Raw genomic sequence first — 13,950 nt, forward strand, 5'->3', positions numbered from 1 at the left:
TGAAATTTTACGGAAAAAATGGGTGAGATTATGAAATATCAGGTTCCTGATTTTTAATAAAAATAAAAGGGCATAGGGAGACATCCGCTTCTCTTAAGTACACACAGAGAAACAATTAAACTTTACCGAGTTACTTGAAATTTACAGAGGACTAGGGAGAGGTTACGATATTAATAGTTGATACCTGATTTTGCGATAGAGAGGCCGCCCCCTTTAGGCTTATAATTTGCTTGACATTTTCTGAGATACGCTACATCACTTTTCGATATTTGGTCGGGGAGGAGGTCCTCCTCTAAAACTTGAAATTTACAAAGGCAATGGGGGAAGGTTATGAACGAAGAGGCAACCTTCCTTGCCCCACACTTGGAGGAAAGTTTCAAGAATTTTCAGGGAAGGTTAGGGGTGCTATTCACTACGGTGTTTGTCGATATTGTATCGGGGAAAGTGACGTCCCTTTCAAAAAATAGAGCAAAATTTAAACATCTCCGATCCACTTGAAATTTACAGGGAACGTGGGAGGGGTGATTAAATTTATACATGATTTTTAAATTAGTATATGATTTTTCGATATCTGGTTGGGGAAGGGGAAATTGAAATAAACTTTGTCGATTTACTTCGATAGAATTTATAGGGACCATTGAGTAGTTGTGAAATTAATATAGGGTACGTGATAGTCCGATATCAAGTCGGAGTGGAGCAATTAATATAGGGTACGTGCTAGTCCGATATCAGGTCGGAGTGGAGCAAAGGTGGGCAGAGGGTTCCCTTTTGTTCGTTTTTTTTTTTCTTAAATTGAAAGTAGAGGGTTGTTCGTAAATGGGAACTCGGTACATAATTTTATGTATTTTGCACAGGCTTCTGTCAGACTTCTTTTTAGTAAAGAACTTAAATTTACATGAAATTGGCAGCCAACGTAGAGGGTGCATAATTTTCCAACATTTTAGCAAATGTTAAAGTGGTAAAATTTTTTACTACTTTTGCTTTTTCCGATTTATTGGAAGGGAAACAGTAATTCTTTGTATGTTACTATAATATAGTGCTTAACTTTCAGATATTTTGAGGAGAAGGATACCTTTCCTTGACAAGCCACTTTTCGATTTTTTTAGCACGAAGGATATGGTTCTCTAAGTTAACGCAAAATGTTCCTACAAATACGCTTCGCAAGGCGCAGCGAAGCGGGCCGGGTTACGCTAGTAATAAATATAATAAAAAAATAATAGTAATATAAAAAAACTTATTTTTTTATTTCTTAAATATAACCTAAAAATGTACAATTTGTTGTTCGCCACACATTTAAGAAAAAAATACGATTTTGGCAAACTTTTCTTTGAGTGTACCCGATACTTCTCTCTTATCATTGAGTGCTGTCCGATTCCATGTTTTGGGACCTCGGATAATCATGCAAATCATTGCACCACGGTGGCTCCCATAATATCTGTGATAATCCATAGAGATTCAACAGGATTTAAAAGGAGCAGGAAATAATCAAGCTTCATGCAAATGAGAGGAGAAAGATTTCCCCGTATGTTTCAACAATTTTCGTCTAGCTTCTGTATTGTTATTAGTCTGCCAACTTTCCCACGCTGGGTATAATCTAGGAATAAATTACGTTGAAGACACCAATAACTGAAGGTAATTTTGACATTTCGTTGGCTTGGAGACCAAGCCAACGATAAAGTATCGATTGAAAAACTTCGCCCAGCTTTTTGGTTTTAGGTGGTATCACAATGGACTGAATAGGCTAAGTGAGCCTGAAACTTAATCGTGCTGCCACTTTAACCTACCCTAACCTAACCTAGGGTCTATCGTTGGAAAAGTCAACTGGAGTTCTGTCAACGCTTCTATCGGTGTGTGAGTGTCTTTTTATAGTGATCCTCAACTCAGCTTCTCCTAATCAACTTTTAAAGCGCACAATGAATGGATATGGATGTAATTCGGCCTATGTACACAGACGTCAGTCAAGCTTGGCCTGTCGCAAACTGTGTCTTTTGGGGCATATATTTACGATGGAATAATACGTATATTGCAAAAGTCGTAAACTTAATGTAGATGACTTCATTTTTATTTATTGAAAACTCAACTAGTTTTACATCTATCATTCGCAACTTTACACTAATCTGGGTATGAGTGGTCCATTATGTTTATTCAATCTTCTGTTGCATCAACGAATGACTAGCTAGAGTTTTGAAATTTTTTAATTAGCATGGAAATTTGCTCTAATAAGCCAAAAAGTGGATTTTTAAAATTCTCTCTAATCAGCAGTTCACTTATGAATGACTTAAGTAGTGGTCTTTCTGCAGAAATTTGCCGCAGGTTAATTATGAGCGCATACAGATCTCACGTTTACCGCACCATTGAGTAGGACATAGAAATTTTGGCTTGAAATCTCCCATTGAAATGAGTATATTCTCTAGTCTACTTTTTTAAATCCGTTAATAATTTTGTGAACGTTCCTGATAATTGAAACTTCTTCGAACATCATCTTGGATATCATCGAATTTGCTGCCCAGCTGATGCGATTGACGTCTTTTGAGTTTCTTCTACTAGTTCTCTACTCCCTTTTGGCGGAGGTGAATAAAACAAAAACTAAAATTTTACAATTATTAATCGAGCTTTATGGACAGATTTAGATTAAGGAACATGATTAATAGAGTCATTGAAAAGAAAACGCCAGATACAAATCTATACACGCCTGGACTGTATATGTTTCGATTCGGGCGAATGAATCTTTCCACAGCCTTTAGTATAGATCTGGCTGGGAGAGATAACTCAATTTTGGGCCCTTTATGCTAACTCCTTATGGAGAAAACATTTGGGAAATTTCCTCTTGTTGACTGTAGATTTGTATCTGGCGTTTTCTTTTCAATGACTCTATTAACCAAAATATCGAACTACAAATCATATAAACATTTTTTTTATACCAAAGTAGATGATCCTATTACACATTGACCAATGTTTACAAACAATACCTGCTGTCCATTTCAGTGCGATAGTTCTAAATTTGTGTTTATTTTTATTTTTGTAATTTTAGATTCTCGGCATTTTGACCATTGTTTTTGGAGTCATTGTTTTGAATAACATTGGCATGATCGAACATGATGGCAATGTTGGTTTCCCTCCACAAGCTGTTTTGCCAATTGGTATGATAACCCTCGGTTCGATCGTGGTATTTATCTCGTTCTTGGGCTGTTGCGGTGCCATCCGTGAAGACGTTTGCATGACAATGTGCTATGCCGTTTTGATGTTGGTTCTGCTCATTATTCAATTGGTTATTGTGGTTTTATTGTGGACCAACAAGGATAAGATTACCAATGCTATGGATCAAGTCATCGAAAGTGCCTGGCAACGTGAGGCTCGTGAAACCGGCGTATTTGAAGCTATCCAAAAATCGGTAAGATTGTTGTAAATAAAAGTTATTGTGTCATTAAGGTTTTAACACTCTATCTGCTACAATTCCATTTCAGTTACATTGCTGTGGTGCAAATAGCTTTGCTGATTACGCTTTGATTGGCAAATACCCACCAAAGAGCTGTTGTCCTCCTGATGAGACCTGCATCATAATCAATTCGTATTCTGGTTGCAAGAAAGTTGCTTCTGAGTACATCTCTGGAAGTTCAGAAAAAGCTAAGTACTTTGGCATTGGCTTGATTAGCGTTGAGGTAAGAATAATAAATGAGAAACTGGGTTTAGAATAATGTAATAATTGACAAAATTGGTCGATTCTTATCAAATTGTAGTTAATGTAAACCATCATAATTTACGAAATTCAAAACCGTTAGTACATTCATAAAAAAGCATATTCAAAAATATATTTGTATTTGAAATTAATGTTAATTTAGATTATTCCTTCTGCGACAAATGCTTTTTATTCGTTTTTTTTTTTTTTTTTTTTTTGCGAACTGATCCAATTCACGAGTGATTATGCGTGACCAATGTAATTTTTTAAAGAAATCACTCCTCCGATCTTAGTCACACTCATAATTTCAATCGCACTCATAGATTTGGAGAATTACTGTGAGTTCCCAAAATTAAGAGAATTTCGATGACTTTTTCTATTAGATAAGTGTTAGTGTCAGAATCAGCGATATACTCCTCGCCTGTACAGAAGTCAGCAATTGACTAGTGGACTTTTGTTGGCCAAAATCGATTAATCGATTTTTAACGAAAAAATAGACATTGAATGAAAATGGGAATATTATGCAAATATTTTAGTGACAGCTCTGAGTTTATTTGTTGCCCACATATATTATTTATTTAAAAATTATTCTGAAATAATCTAAATGTCTAATTTTAAACAATTTAAAAGGCCGACCGACTTTTCCTAATACTCAAAAAGCCGAAAACACGAAATGTCGAGTTTTTGAAGTTGAAACCAAAATGCGAGTCCGCTTTGTAAAAAAATTATATACTCTGTATCAAACAATAAGGATAAGTAATTATTGCACGCCGTATCTTTTTTGCCAAAGTTAAAGATTATAACCTAAAAACTGAATATTATGTGGTAGTCTTGGCACTACATCTAAATGTGAAATTGTTGATGAGGATCGATTAGGAAATGAGAATAATAATATTGGTTCTCATGGCCTTTAAGATAAACAAATTCTAGGCTTCAGAATAAGAAATAATTTGATCTGGGCCTTTGCAGCTAAAAGTTTATAAGAAGTACAAAATCTTAAAAAAAAAATAATCCAACTATTCCGAGATCGGCGTTACATAGATGCTTTATAGTTAAGACTAACATAGAAAAGCCCAGCACGTATCCATAATTTGGTTAAAACATAAAAACTTTTTACAAATTAAGCTGTGACATTTTTTTGGTTTTTTTTTTGTAAAAATAGCGAAAATCCTTCCTTAAAAATTCCACGGTTTGCTAAAATATTTTTTTTTAACTTTACACAGATATTATGCACAAGTAAATTAGCATGGTCAGCAAAGAAATCTTCTAAAACACAAAAACTCTACTGAAAAAGGAAAAGCAATCATTGTTTGCCGAAAAAGCAAGCAAGTTATTTGTTAACTCGATTACATTTAACAGGTTGGCTGATAAGTCCCCGGTCTAACAAAGAAAAACACGTTTTTTTTTTTTGTCAAAATTCGTTTTTATTATTCAACATAGATCCCTTCAAGAGCGATACAACGATTATAACGACCTTCCAATTTTTTGATACCATTTCGGTAGTACTCCTTCGGTTTTGCCTCAAAATAGGCCTCAGTTTCGGCGATCACCTCTTCATTGCAGCCAACATCCTTTTGAGGTCTGAGAACAAGAAAACGTCGCTGGGGGCCAGAACTGGAGAATACGGTGGGTGGGAAGCAATTCGAAGCCCAATTCATGAATTTTTGCCATCGTTCTCAAGACTTGTGGCACGGTGCGTTGTCTTGGTGGAACAACACCTTTTTCTTCTTCGATTTCGACCTTTAACCGCTCCAATAACGCCATATAATAGTCACTGTTGATGGGTTTTCCCTTCTCAATATAATCGATAAAAATTATTCCATGCGCATCCCAAAAAACAGAGGTCATTACTTTGCCAGCGGACTTTTGAGTCTTTCCACGCTTCGGAGACGGTTCACCGGTCGTTGTCCACTCAGCCGACTGTCGATTGGACTCAGGAGTGTAGTGATGGAGCCATGTTTCATCCATTGTCACATATCGACGGAAAAACTCGGATGTATTACGAGTTAACAGCTGCAAACACCGCTCAGAATCATCAACACGTTGTTGTTTTTGGTAAAATGTGAGCTCGCGCGGCACCCATTTTGCACAGAGCTTCCGCATATCCAAATATTGATGAATGATATGACCAACACGTTCCTTTGACATCTTTAAGGCCTCTGCTAACTCGATCAACTTCATTTTACGGTCATTCAAAATCATTTTGTGGATTTGTTTGATGTTTTCGTCGGTAACCACCTCTTTCGGGCTCCACTGCGTTCACCGTCCTCCGTGCTCATTTTGAATTTTGCATACCAATCAATTATTGTTGATTTCCCTGGGGCAGAGTCCGGAAACTCATTATCAAGCCAAGTTTGTGCTTCCACCGTATTTTTCCCCTTCAGAAAACAGTATTTTATTAAAACACGAAATTCCTTTTTTTTTCACAATAACAAAAGTTGCTTCACAAAAGACGCTCTATCTCACAAACTAATTGACTTACAGACGTCAAATTTTGACACGAATCATTTGAAGGTTGGTACTATATAAAAATAATATGCATTTAATACTAACGACGCCATCTATGTGTCAGACCGGGGACGTATCAGCCAACCTGTTATACATGGCTTAAATTAGCTGAAACAAACAAAGCTTTAAGCTAGGAACTGCAGTAACACATCAACGGTAATTTTCATGTAGCTCCTTTAGGCCTTAATTGCTGATCGTGTTTAGGAAATTTTAAGGCTATTAGAGGGCTTGAATACACAAACAACTAGTTTTTATTCTTGAAAATAATTTGAGTACATTTTAAATTCCAAAAAATTACGTCTCTACTTCGAGAGACCACGAATTACAAAAATGAAGCAGCAAAAAGACTTTATTCTATGAGTGTATGTAATTAAACACATTATACTGCTAACCCACTATAGAAAAAGGACTAGAATGTGGCATTGACTTTTTTATATTCAAATTATATCCCCGATACTGTCATTACTTATATTTTGTGTCAAAATGATGATTAAATGTTTACAAAAGCGAAATATGTGAGTGACAGTCATCATTAGGTGTTAATCAATCAAAATCAAATTAGCTTTTGGTGGTTCTAATCAATAATTCAAATTTTCTTTCTTTTTCTTTGCAGCTTGTTGGATTTATTTTCGCATGTTGCTTGGCCAACAATGTTCGCAACTATAAGCGAAGAAATGCCTATTAAGATGGAGTCAATGACCATCGATCATTGGTATTAACATCAGAAACTTTAAGTCACCAATCGCAACAACGTTTTTTCTTCGAATTATTTTACGCACACAAATATACACGCGACCACTGTTTTTTCTCTCAATAGTAATTTAAACAAGAATTGTTATTAAAAGTTTAGATAAGTTATTAGAAGGCTACCTAACTGCATAATACCAGGATATAAACATGCTTAGGTAACAATATACTGTATAAATCGCCTATATACTATACAATTATCTATTTATAGTTTCATTTTTTGTAATCCATAAAAATTGGAGTATAAAAATGAAGTGAATTCAACTGTATATTAACACGATTAACAACACAAATGAATTTCCTTGATGTCTTTTTTTAAACATGTATATGTACATAATGTCGCGCATATATATAATATATATTATATTTATACTTGTATTCCATTTTGTACGTTTTTATAAGTATCTACAAATCTCCCTCCAATATTTAAAGGTGTGGATGCACAAAGAAAATCAGTTTCGTGTAATTAATGATGAATTTTTTTGTTTTGATTTACTTTTATTTTATCATTGTTATTTTTTTCTTAAAGAAATCTCAATACTTTTTTATACGTACCTCCTACATAAACACAAAAACAACCTGTAAGCAGCACAATAAACCAAAACATGAAATGTATTTATAATTGTTCTCCATATTGTGTATTCAATCCAATGTTTTTATTATAAACACATCTTCTATTATTTATATTCATATAATGCAGTTATCCGAAATAAAATTCCTCGAAACAATATTTAATAAAATTAATTGGAACCGATTAATTTGTTTTTGTTGTTTAGATAGTCGGTTGTTTAGATAGAAATCCGAGAAAACAAATATTTAGTTGAAATCCGAGAAAACAAATATTTGATCAAATAAAGACGAACAACAAAAACGAAAACAATAACAATGAGAGGGGACAGCGCACATCGAACGAAGGTCATACTATGACATTACAAATCGCTAAAATCATAAATCGCAATGTACTGGACTGGTATACTTGGGAAAATATTAAGAATTGAAGAGGATATAGAAATACAAAACAGCTGTCTTTTAGCCAGTTTGGACCGAATTTTTATTCTTTCCATATATAATACCATTTGGTTTGGTTTGATATAGTGGCAGTACGATATTTTAGGTTCACTTAGACCATAGTGGTGAACTCTCACTGAATGATGCCCCATTCTATTTTTATCACATTTTTATTGTGGACCTTATTTTTATAGCAGAGTCCGAATGCGGTTCCACATTGCGGTGAAATCACCTAGAGGGGATAATCCACCGTTGAAAATCTTTTTGGTGTTTGGCCGAAACTGGAAATGAACCCATGGCCCTTTGTAGGCAAGGCATTCCATTCGCCTTAAATCGACTATTAATTTTGTCGCAAAGTCGACATTGGATTAAAAGTGTAAAACGAAGCAAATATTTCTGACTCTGAGAGTATACCTACACAGTCAGCGTTGCCGTTTGGTCCGATCGGACCTAATAAACTAATACAAGTTTTCCTCAAATTTAGTATAATATCGTATGGAATGATAAATTTGGCTTCCTTTCTTATAGAAAGCTTGTCATATATACGAATAACCATAGAAAAATATGTCAGTCCATTCGCACTAAGAAGTTTTCAATACTTTCAAAACGTAAGGAAATAAATTTTTTGGAATATAGGAAATTTGCCTATATTTCATTTATCTACCTGTTACAGGTGCACTAGAGCTCGATCGAAGAATCGGCTTGGGCATTAGGCCAAAAATCGATAATCGGCGTTAGGAGGTCGATCAACCGAAGCCGAAGCGTTTTTGATATTTATTTCTTATCGAATTGTCCCAGTGTTGAATTTGTCTCAATTAAAACACTCAAATACAAAAAACTCGAAGAAATTTTAGGAAAATAACTATTGCTTTTTTTTGCCGAAAATCGACTTTGCCCAAAAAATCCATCCAGTGATCGATATATTCGATATGTCCGATATGGTTTGAAGGAAACTGTATGGGAAAGTTGTACGACATTCCTTCTTTTTATATTCTCCCGCATGGGATTTGCTTTTTCATTCCGTTTGTAACACATCGAAATATTAGATTAACAGGTTGGCTGATAAGTCCCCGGTCTGACACATAGATGACGTTGCTAGTATTAAATGCATATTATTTTTATATAAAGGGTGATAGGTCAAAATTTGGTCAAGGGAAAACGCGTGTAAATCGGTGAAATCGTTTATTAAAAAAATCAAATTAAATTTCATTTTCAAGTTCAATTAGTATAAAATTCAGGAAAAATATTCAGTTAGGCTTTCGCTTTTCCAAATCCGAATTGCCGGGCCTCACGCTTGACACCTGCCATCAGATTTTGTACAGCCACCTTGTCCACCTTCTTCGCCGCAGAAAGCCAGTTTGCCTTGAACTGCTGCTCGTCCTTAGCAGTTTTTTTGGTCTTCTTTAGGTTCCGCTTGACAATAGCCCAGTATTTCTCAATTGGGCGGAGCTCTGGCGTGTTGGGAGGGTTCTTGTCCTTGGGAACCACCTGCACGTTGTTGGCGGCGTACCACTCCATGGCCTTTTTACCGTAATGGCAAGATGCCAAATCCGGCCAAAACAGTACGGAACAACCGTGTTTCTTCAGGAAAGGCAGCAGACGTTTATTCAAACACTCTTTCACGTAAATTTCTTGGTTGACAGTCCCGGAAGCTATGAAAAAGCTGCTTTTCAAGCCACAGGTACAGATGGTATGCCAAACCAGACATTTCTTTGCGAACTTTGACAGTTTTATGTGCTTGAAAATATCTGCTACCTTTCCCCTTCCTTTTGCCGTATAAAACTCCTGTCCCGGAAGCTGCTTCTAGTCGGCCTCCGGGATCGCGCTTTGGCCGTCGTATTTTGTTTATCATCACGATTTGGAGTCACTACCTTCTTGTAAGTCGATAGTCCGGCTCGTTTTTTGGCTCGATGCACGGTTGAGAGAGGTTAGGGTTTCGCTTGAAACTACCGGCAACTCTCTTTGTCGTCTCAGCGGCTTCCGGTTTTCGATTTCCCTCCGATCCAGACTTCCTGGCTGTCGACAAACGTTCCCCAAACACTTTAATTACATTTGTAACGGTTGATTAGGCAACTTTTAGCGATTTTGCCAGCTTTGCGTGCGAGTAGCTCGGATTTTCGCGATGCGCGAGCAAAATTTTGATACGCTGCTCTTCTTGCTTGGACAGCATTTTGACAACTGAAGAGTGAATTCCAAAATCAAAATAGGAGCAACATTCTATACACACACACCTTCAAAATGAGGGGTGTTCAGGTTTTTTAAATGCAAAATGGAAAGAAATACGTCAAGTTTATATTGACCAAATTTTGACCGTATCACACTTTAGAACCAACCTTCAAATGATTCGTGTCAAAATGATTCTGTGCAAAATAGAATGGAATAATTTTTATCGATTATCTTGAGAAGGGAGAAACCATCAACAGTGACTATTATATGACGTTATTGGAGCGTTGGAAGGTCGAAATCGCGGCAAAACGGCCCCATATGAAGAAGAAAAAAGTGTTGTCTTGGTGGAAGACAACGCACCGTGCCACAAGTCATTGAGAACGATTGCAAAAATTCATGAATTGGGCTTCGAATTGCTTCCCCACCCACCGTATTCTCCTGATCTGGCCCCCAGCGAATTTTTCTTGTTCTCAGACCTCAAAAGTATGCTCGCAAGGTAAAAATTTGGCTGCAAAGAAGAGGTGATTGCCGAAACTGAGGCCCATTTGGAGGCAAAACCGAAGGAGTACTACCAAAATGGTATCAAAAAATTGAAAGGTCGTGTATCGCTCTTGAAGGGAACTATGTTGAATAAAAAAACGAATTTTGACAAAAAAATGTGTTTTTCTTTGTTAGGTAATCCCAATATATATATATATATATATATATATATATATATATATATATATATATATATATATATATATATATATATATATATATATATATATATATATATATATATATATATATATATATATATATATATATATATATATATATATATATATATATATATATATATATATATATATATATACCTGACCACTACGTTTTAAGGTAAGTACTATGTTCGCTTTTCGAGTTGAAATTTTCGCGGTTACTTTAATAAAACAGTTCAATATGAAGCAGATAAATTAATTCAATTGATGCACAGTTTCTTGTTCCCCTAGATTTCGGCAAGACTTTACAGGAATATTTTGGTTTTAATTTATAATTTTGATTTCAGGCAAAGTAATCGCGAAAATAAAGTGATTTTCAACTCGAAAACCGAACATAGTACCCACCTTTAGGCTATAAAAAAATTTGGACCAATGTGCTTCGTTGTAACGGACCGGCTACAGTGTTTTGTTTTCCATAAATAAAGTTTCTTTGCATCGGTTTGTGTGAAATTAGTAGAAACAGCAGAACAGTCTACTAAAACATCAAAAAGTCTGCTGAAAAAGGAAAAGCAGTCACAGTTTACTGAAGTAGCAAACATTGTCTGCTATTTTTAAGCTCGATTACACTAAAACATGTTTTAGTTTAGCTGATACAAATAAACATATCAACTTAGGGGCTTTCGTAACACAATTAAAACAATATTTTATAAATATCTGTAGTATTTGCCCGAAAATCTGAATATTTATCAAATTGAGGCATAACAGCAAACAAAATGTTTGCTGATCGCATTTATGAGCTTGTAAGTATATTGCAGTTTAAAAATATACCAAAAACTGTTAGTTCCTCTATATGCCTTGGGGACAAATTTATAACATAAACATTTTATAATTTGTTGTTCGTTAGACATTGAAGTACAAAAATATAAAGACAGACATCGATTGCTGTTATTAGCAGACTTTTTCTATGAGTGTATAGACTGTAGGCGTTGCTTGTGCGTGATGGATATGGAGATAATTGTCTGTTGATGACAATAAGATACAAGCTCTATAGTCCGCGGTTCGATTCTTCGTTTTGTCGACATATAAAAAAATTACACTTTTGTTCCAAACAAACTGTTTTGTATAAAATTTCGCTTGGGAGGAAAGAATTATATATTTTGTGTATATACCCTGCCGTCAATTGAGTAGCTGACTACCAAAAACACTAACTTTAAGTTCGCTTGTATAGACCAACTTTAAGCTAACTACTATGCAATGCAGGAATTACATTAATAAAAGTGTATACAACACTTCGCTAACGGCAAACGATGCCTTCCGATTGCAGACAGCGTCATTTTTTGTAAACTCATTAGAAATTTCATTAGTAAACAATTCCGCATGCTATCGCTTCGTTGAAAAATTGTTTCTTAAAATAGAGAATTACTGAAAAAGTATAAGTGTATAGGTTAGGTTAGGTTAGGTTAGGTTATGTGGCAGCCCGATGTATCAGGCTCACATAGACTATTCAGTCCATTGTGATACCACAGTGGTGAACTTCTCTCTTATCACTGAGTTCTTCCCGATTCCATGTTAAGCTCAATGACAAGGGACCACCTTTTTATAGCCGAGTCCGAACGGCGTTCCATATTCGAGTGAAACCACTTAGAGAAGCTTTAAACCCCTCAGAAATGTTACCAGCATTACTGAGGTGGGATAATCCACCGCTGAAAAACTTTTTGGTGTTCGGTCGTAGCAGGAATCGAACCCACGACCTTGTGTATGCAAGGCGGGCATGCTAACCATTGCACCACGGTGGTGTATAAAATATATTTAAAAATGTCCAAACTTGTTTTTTTCTGTGTGTGTACTGAATCCAGTGTAGCAGTATTCCACGTAGAGGTGTGCACGTGCGTAATATTTTATGCAGACTCACGACCAGAGAATGAATCCGACCCATTTTGGTCGGCGGCGGCTAACACTAATTTTTTGCCTCCGGCGGATTGACGGCTAAGCCGATATAAATTTGTCCATTCGGGGGCGGACAATTATCCATTATAAATTCAATTTGAAGTTATCAGAATGGTAATGAAATAAGTTGTACAAATAATCATACAATCACATTTCCGTTTCTTTAAAATTTTCTTGCACAATTATTATAGCAACTTGATACTGACGGATTTTGGGTGGAAAGTTAAACATTTTGACAAAAAATACAACAATTATTATTAAATTTTTCCTATTTAAATCAATATTTTTGATAAATTGCGCCTAATTTTGAGTCGAAAATTGGTCGGCGACGCGACTCGGCGGCTTCATTCTCTGCTCACGACGGAAAAATCTTATTCACGCACGAATTTGAAAAAAAACGAATGTTTTGGCCAAAAAGTTGACGTATTGAGCCATAACTCGAGAATTTTTGAGTCGAAAATTGGTCGGCGGTGCGACTCGGCGGCTTCATTCTCTGCTCACGGCGGAAAAATCTTATTCACGCACGAATTTGAAAAAAAAACGAATGTTTTGGCCAAAAAGTTGACGTATTGAGCCATAACTCGAGAATTTTTGAGTCGAAAATTTGTCGGCGGTGCGACTCGGCGGCTTCATTCTCTGCTTACGACGGAAAAATCTTATTCACGCACGAATTTGAAAAAAAAACGAATGTTTTGGCCAAAAAGTTGACGTATTAAGCCATAACTCGAGAACAGTAAATAATAAAAACACGCACGATATCACAAACGATAGCTTATTTTGTCCTTAAAAATTTATGTTATGAATAAAATTGTTGTAACTCTGAGTCAAACCGAGTTACGGAGCAGCGTTGCCAGAATTGTTTCACCAAAAACCGCTAGATTTGTCCAAAAAACTAGCCAAAAAAAGCTAAAAAATTTTAAAAAATAGCTAGAAAAAAAGCTAAATTTTTTTGTATCAAAAGTCCCATTTTTGATTGAAATTTAACAAACTTAAAGGCTTTATTTCACTTCAAATGCATATTATTTTAATTGTATTTAATTTAATTCCATTTCTGTGAGACTGTAAGAAAATCTAAGTCATATTAGCTCTGTTGGCGTACTCGATACATTTTGATTACTATCACAAATTTTTACTGGAAGTCCTTCGTTTATATTTCCTTGTAAAAACATTTTTCCCAGTGAACTTGCAATTGTCAGC

At 35.5% G+C, this 13,950-nt stretch overlaps 1 protein-coding gene across 1 annotated transcript in view; it reads left to right on the forward strand.

Annotated features, from left to right (window-relative positions):
* Tsp42Ee (Tetraspanin 42Ee) overlaps positions 1-7,685 on the forward strand; it is a 35,143-nt gene extending 27,458 nt beyond the window's left edge. The window contains exons 3-5 of the mRNA XM_075309100.1: positions 3,032-3,391; positions 3,465-3,659; positions 6,798-7,685. Of these exons, the coding sequence (XP_075165215.1) occupies positions 3,032-3,391; positions 3,465-3,659; positions 6,798-6,869 (627 nt within the window). The 3' untranslated portion in view covers positions 6,870-7,685. The remainder of the gene's footprint in view (positions 1-3,031; positions 3,392-3,464; positions 3,660-6,797) is intronic.
* Positions 7,686-13,950: the final 6,265 nt, after the last annotated feature.

The sequence above is a fragment of the Haematobia irritans genome, chromosome 5, assembly GCF_050003625.1.
Source record: "Haematobia irritans isolate KBUSLIRL chromosome 5, ASM5000362v1, whole genome shotgun sequence".
NCBI lineage: Eukaryota > Metazoa > Arthropoda > Insecta > Diptera > Muscidae > Haematobia > Haematobia irritans.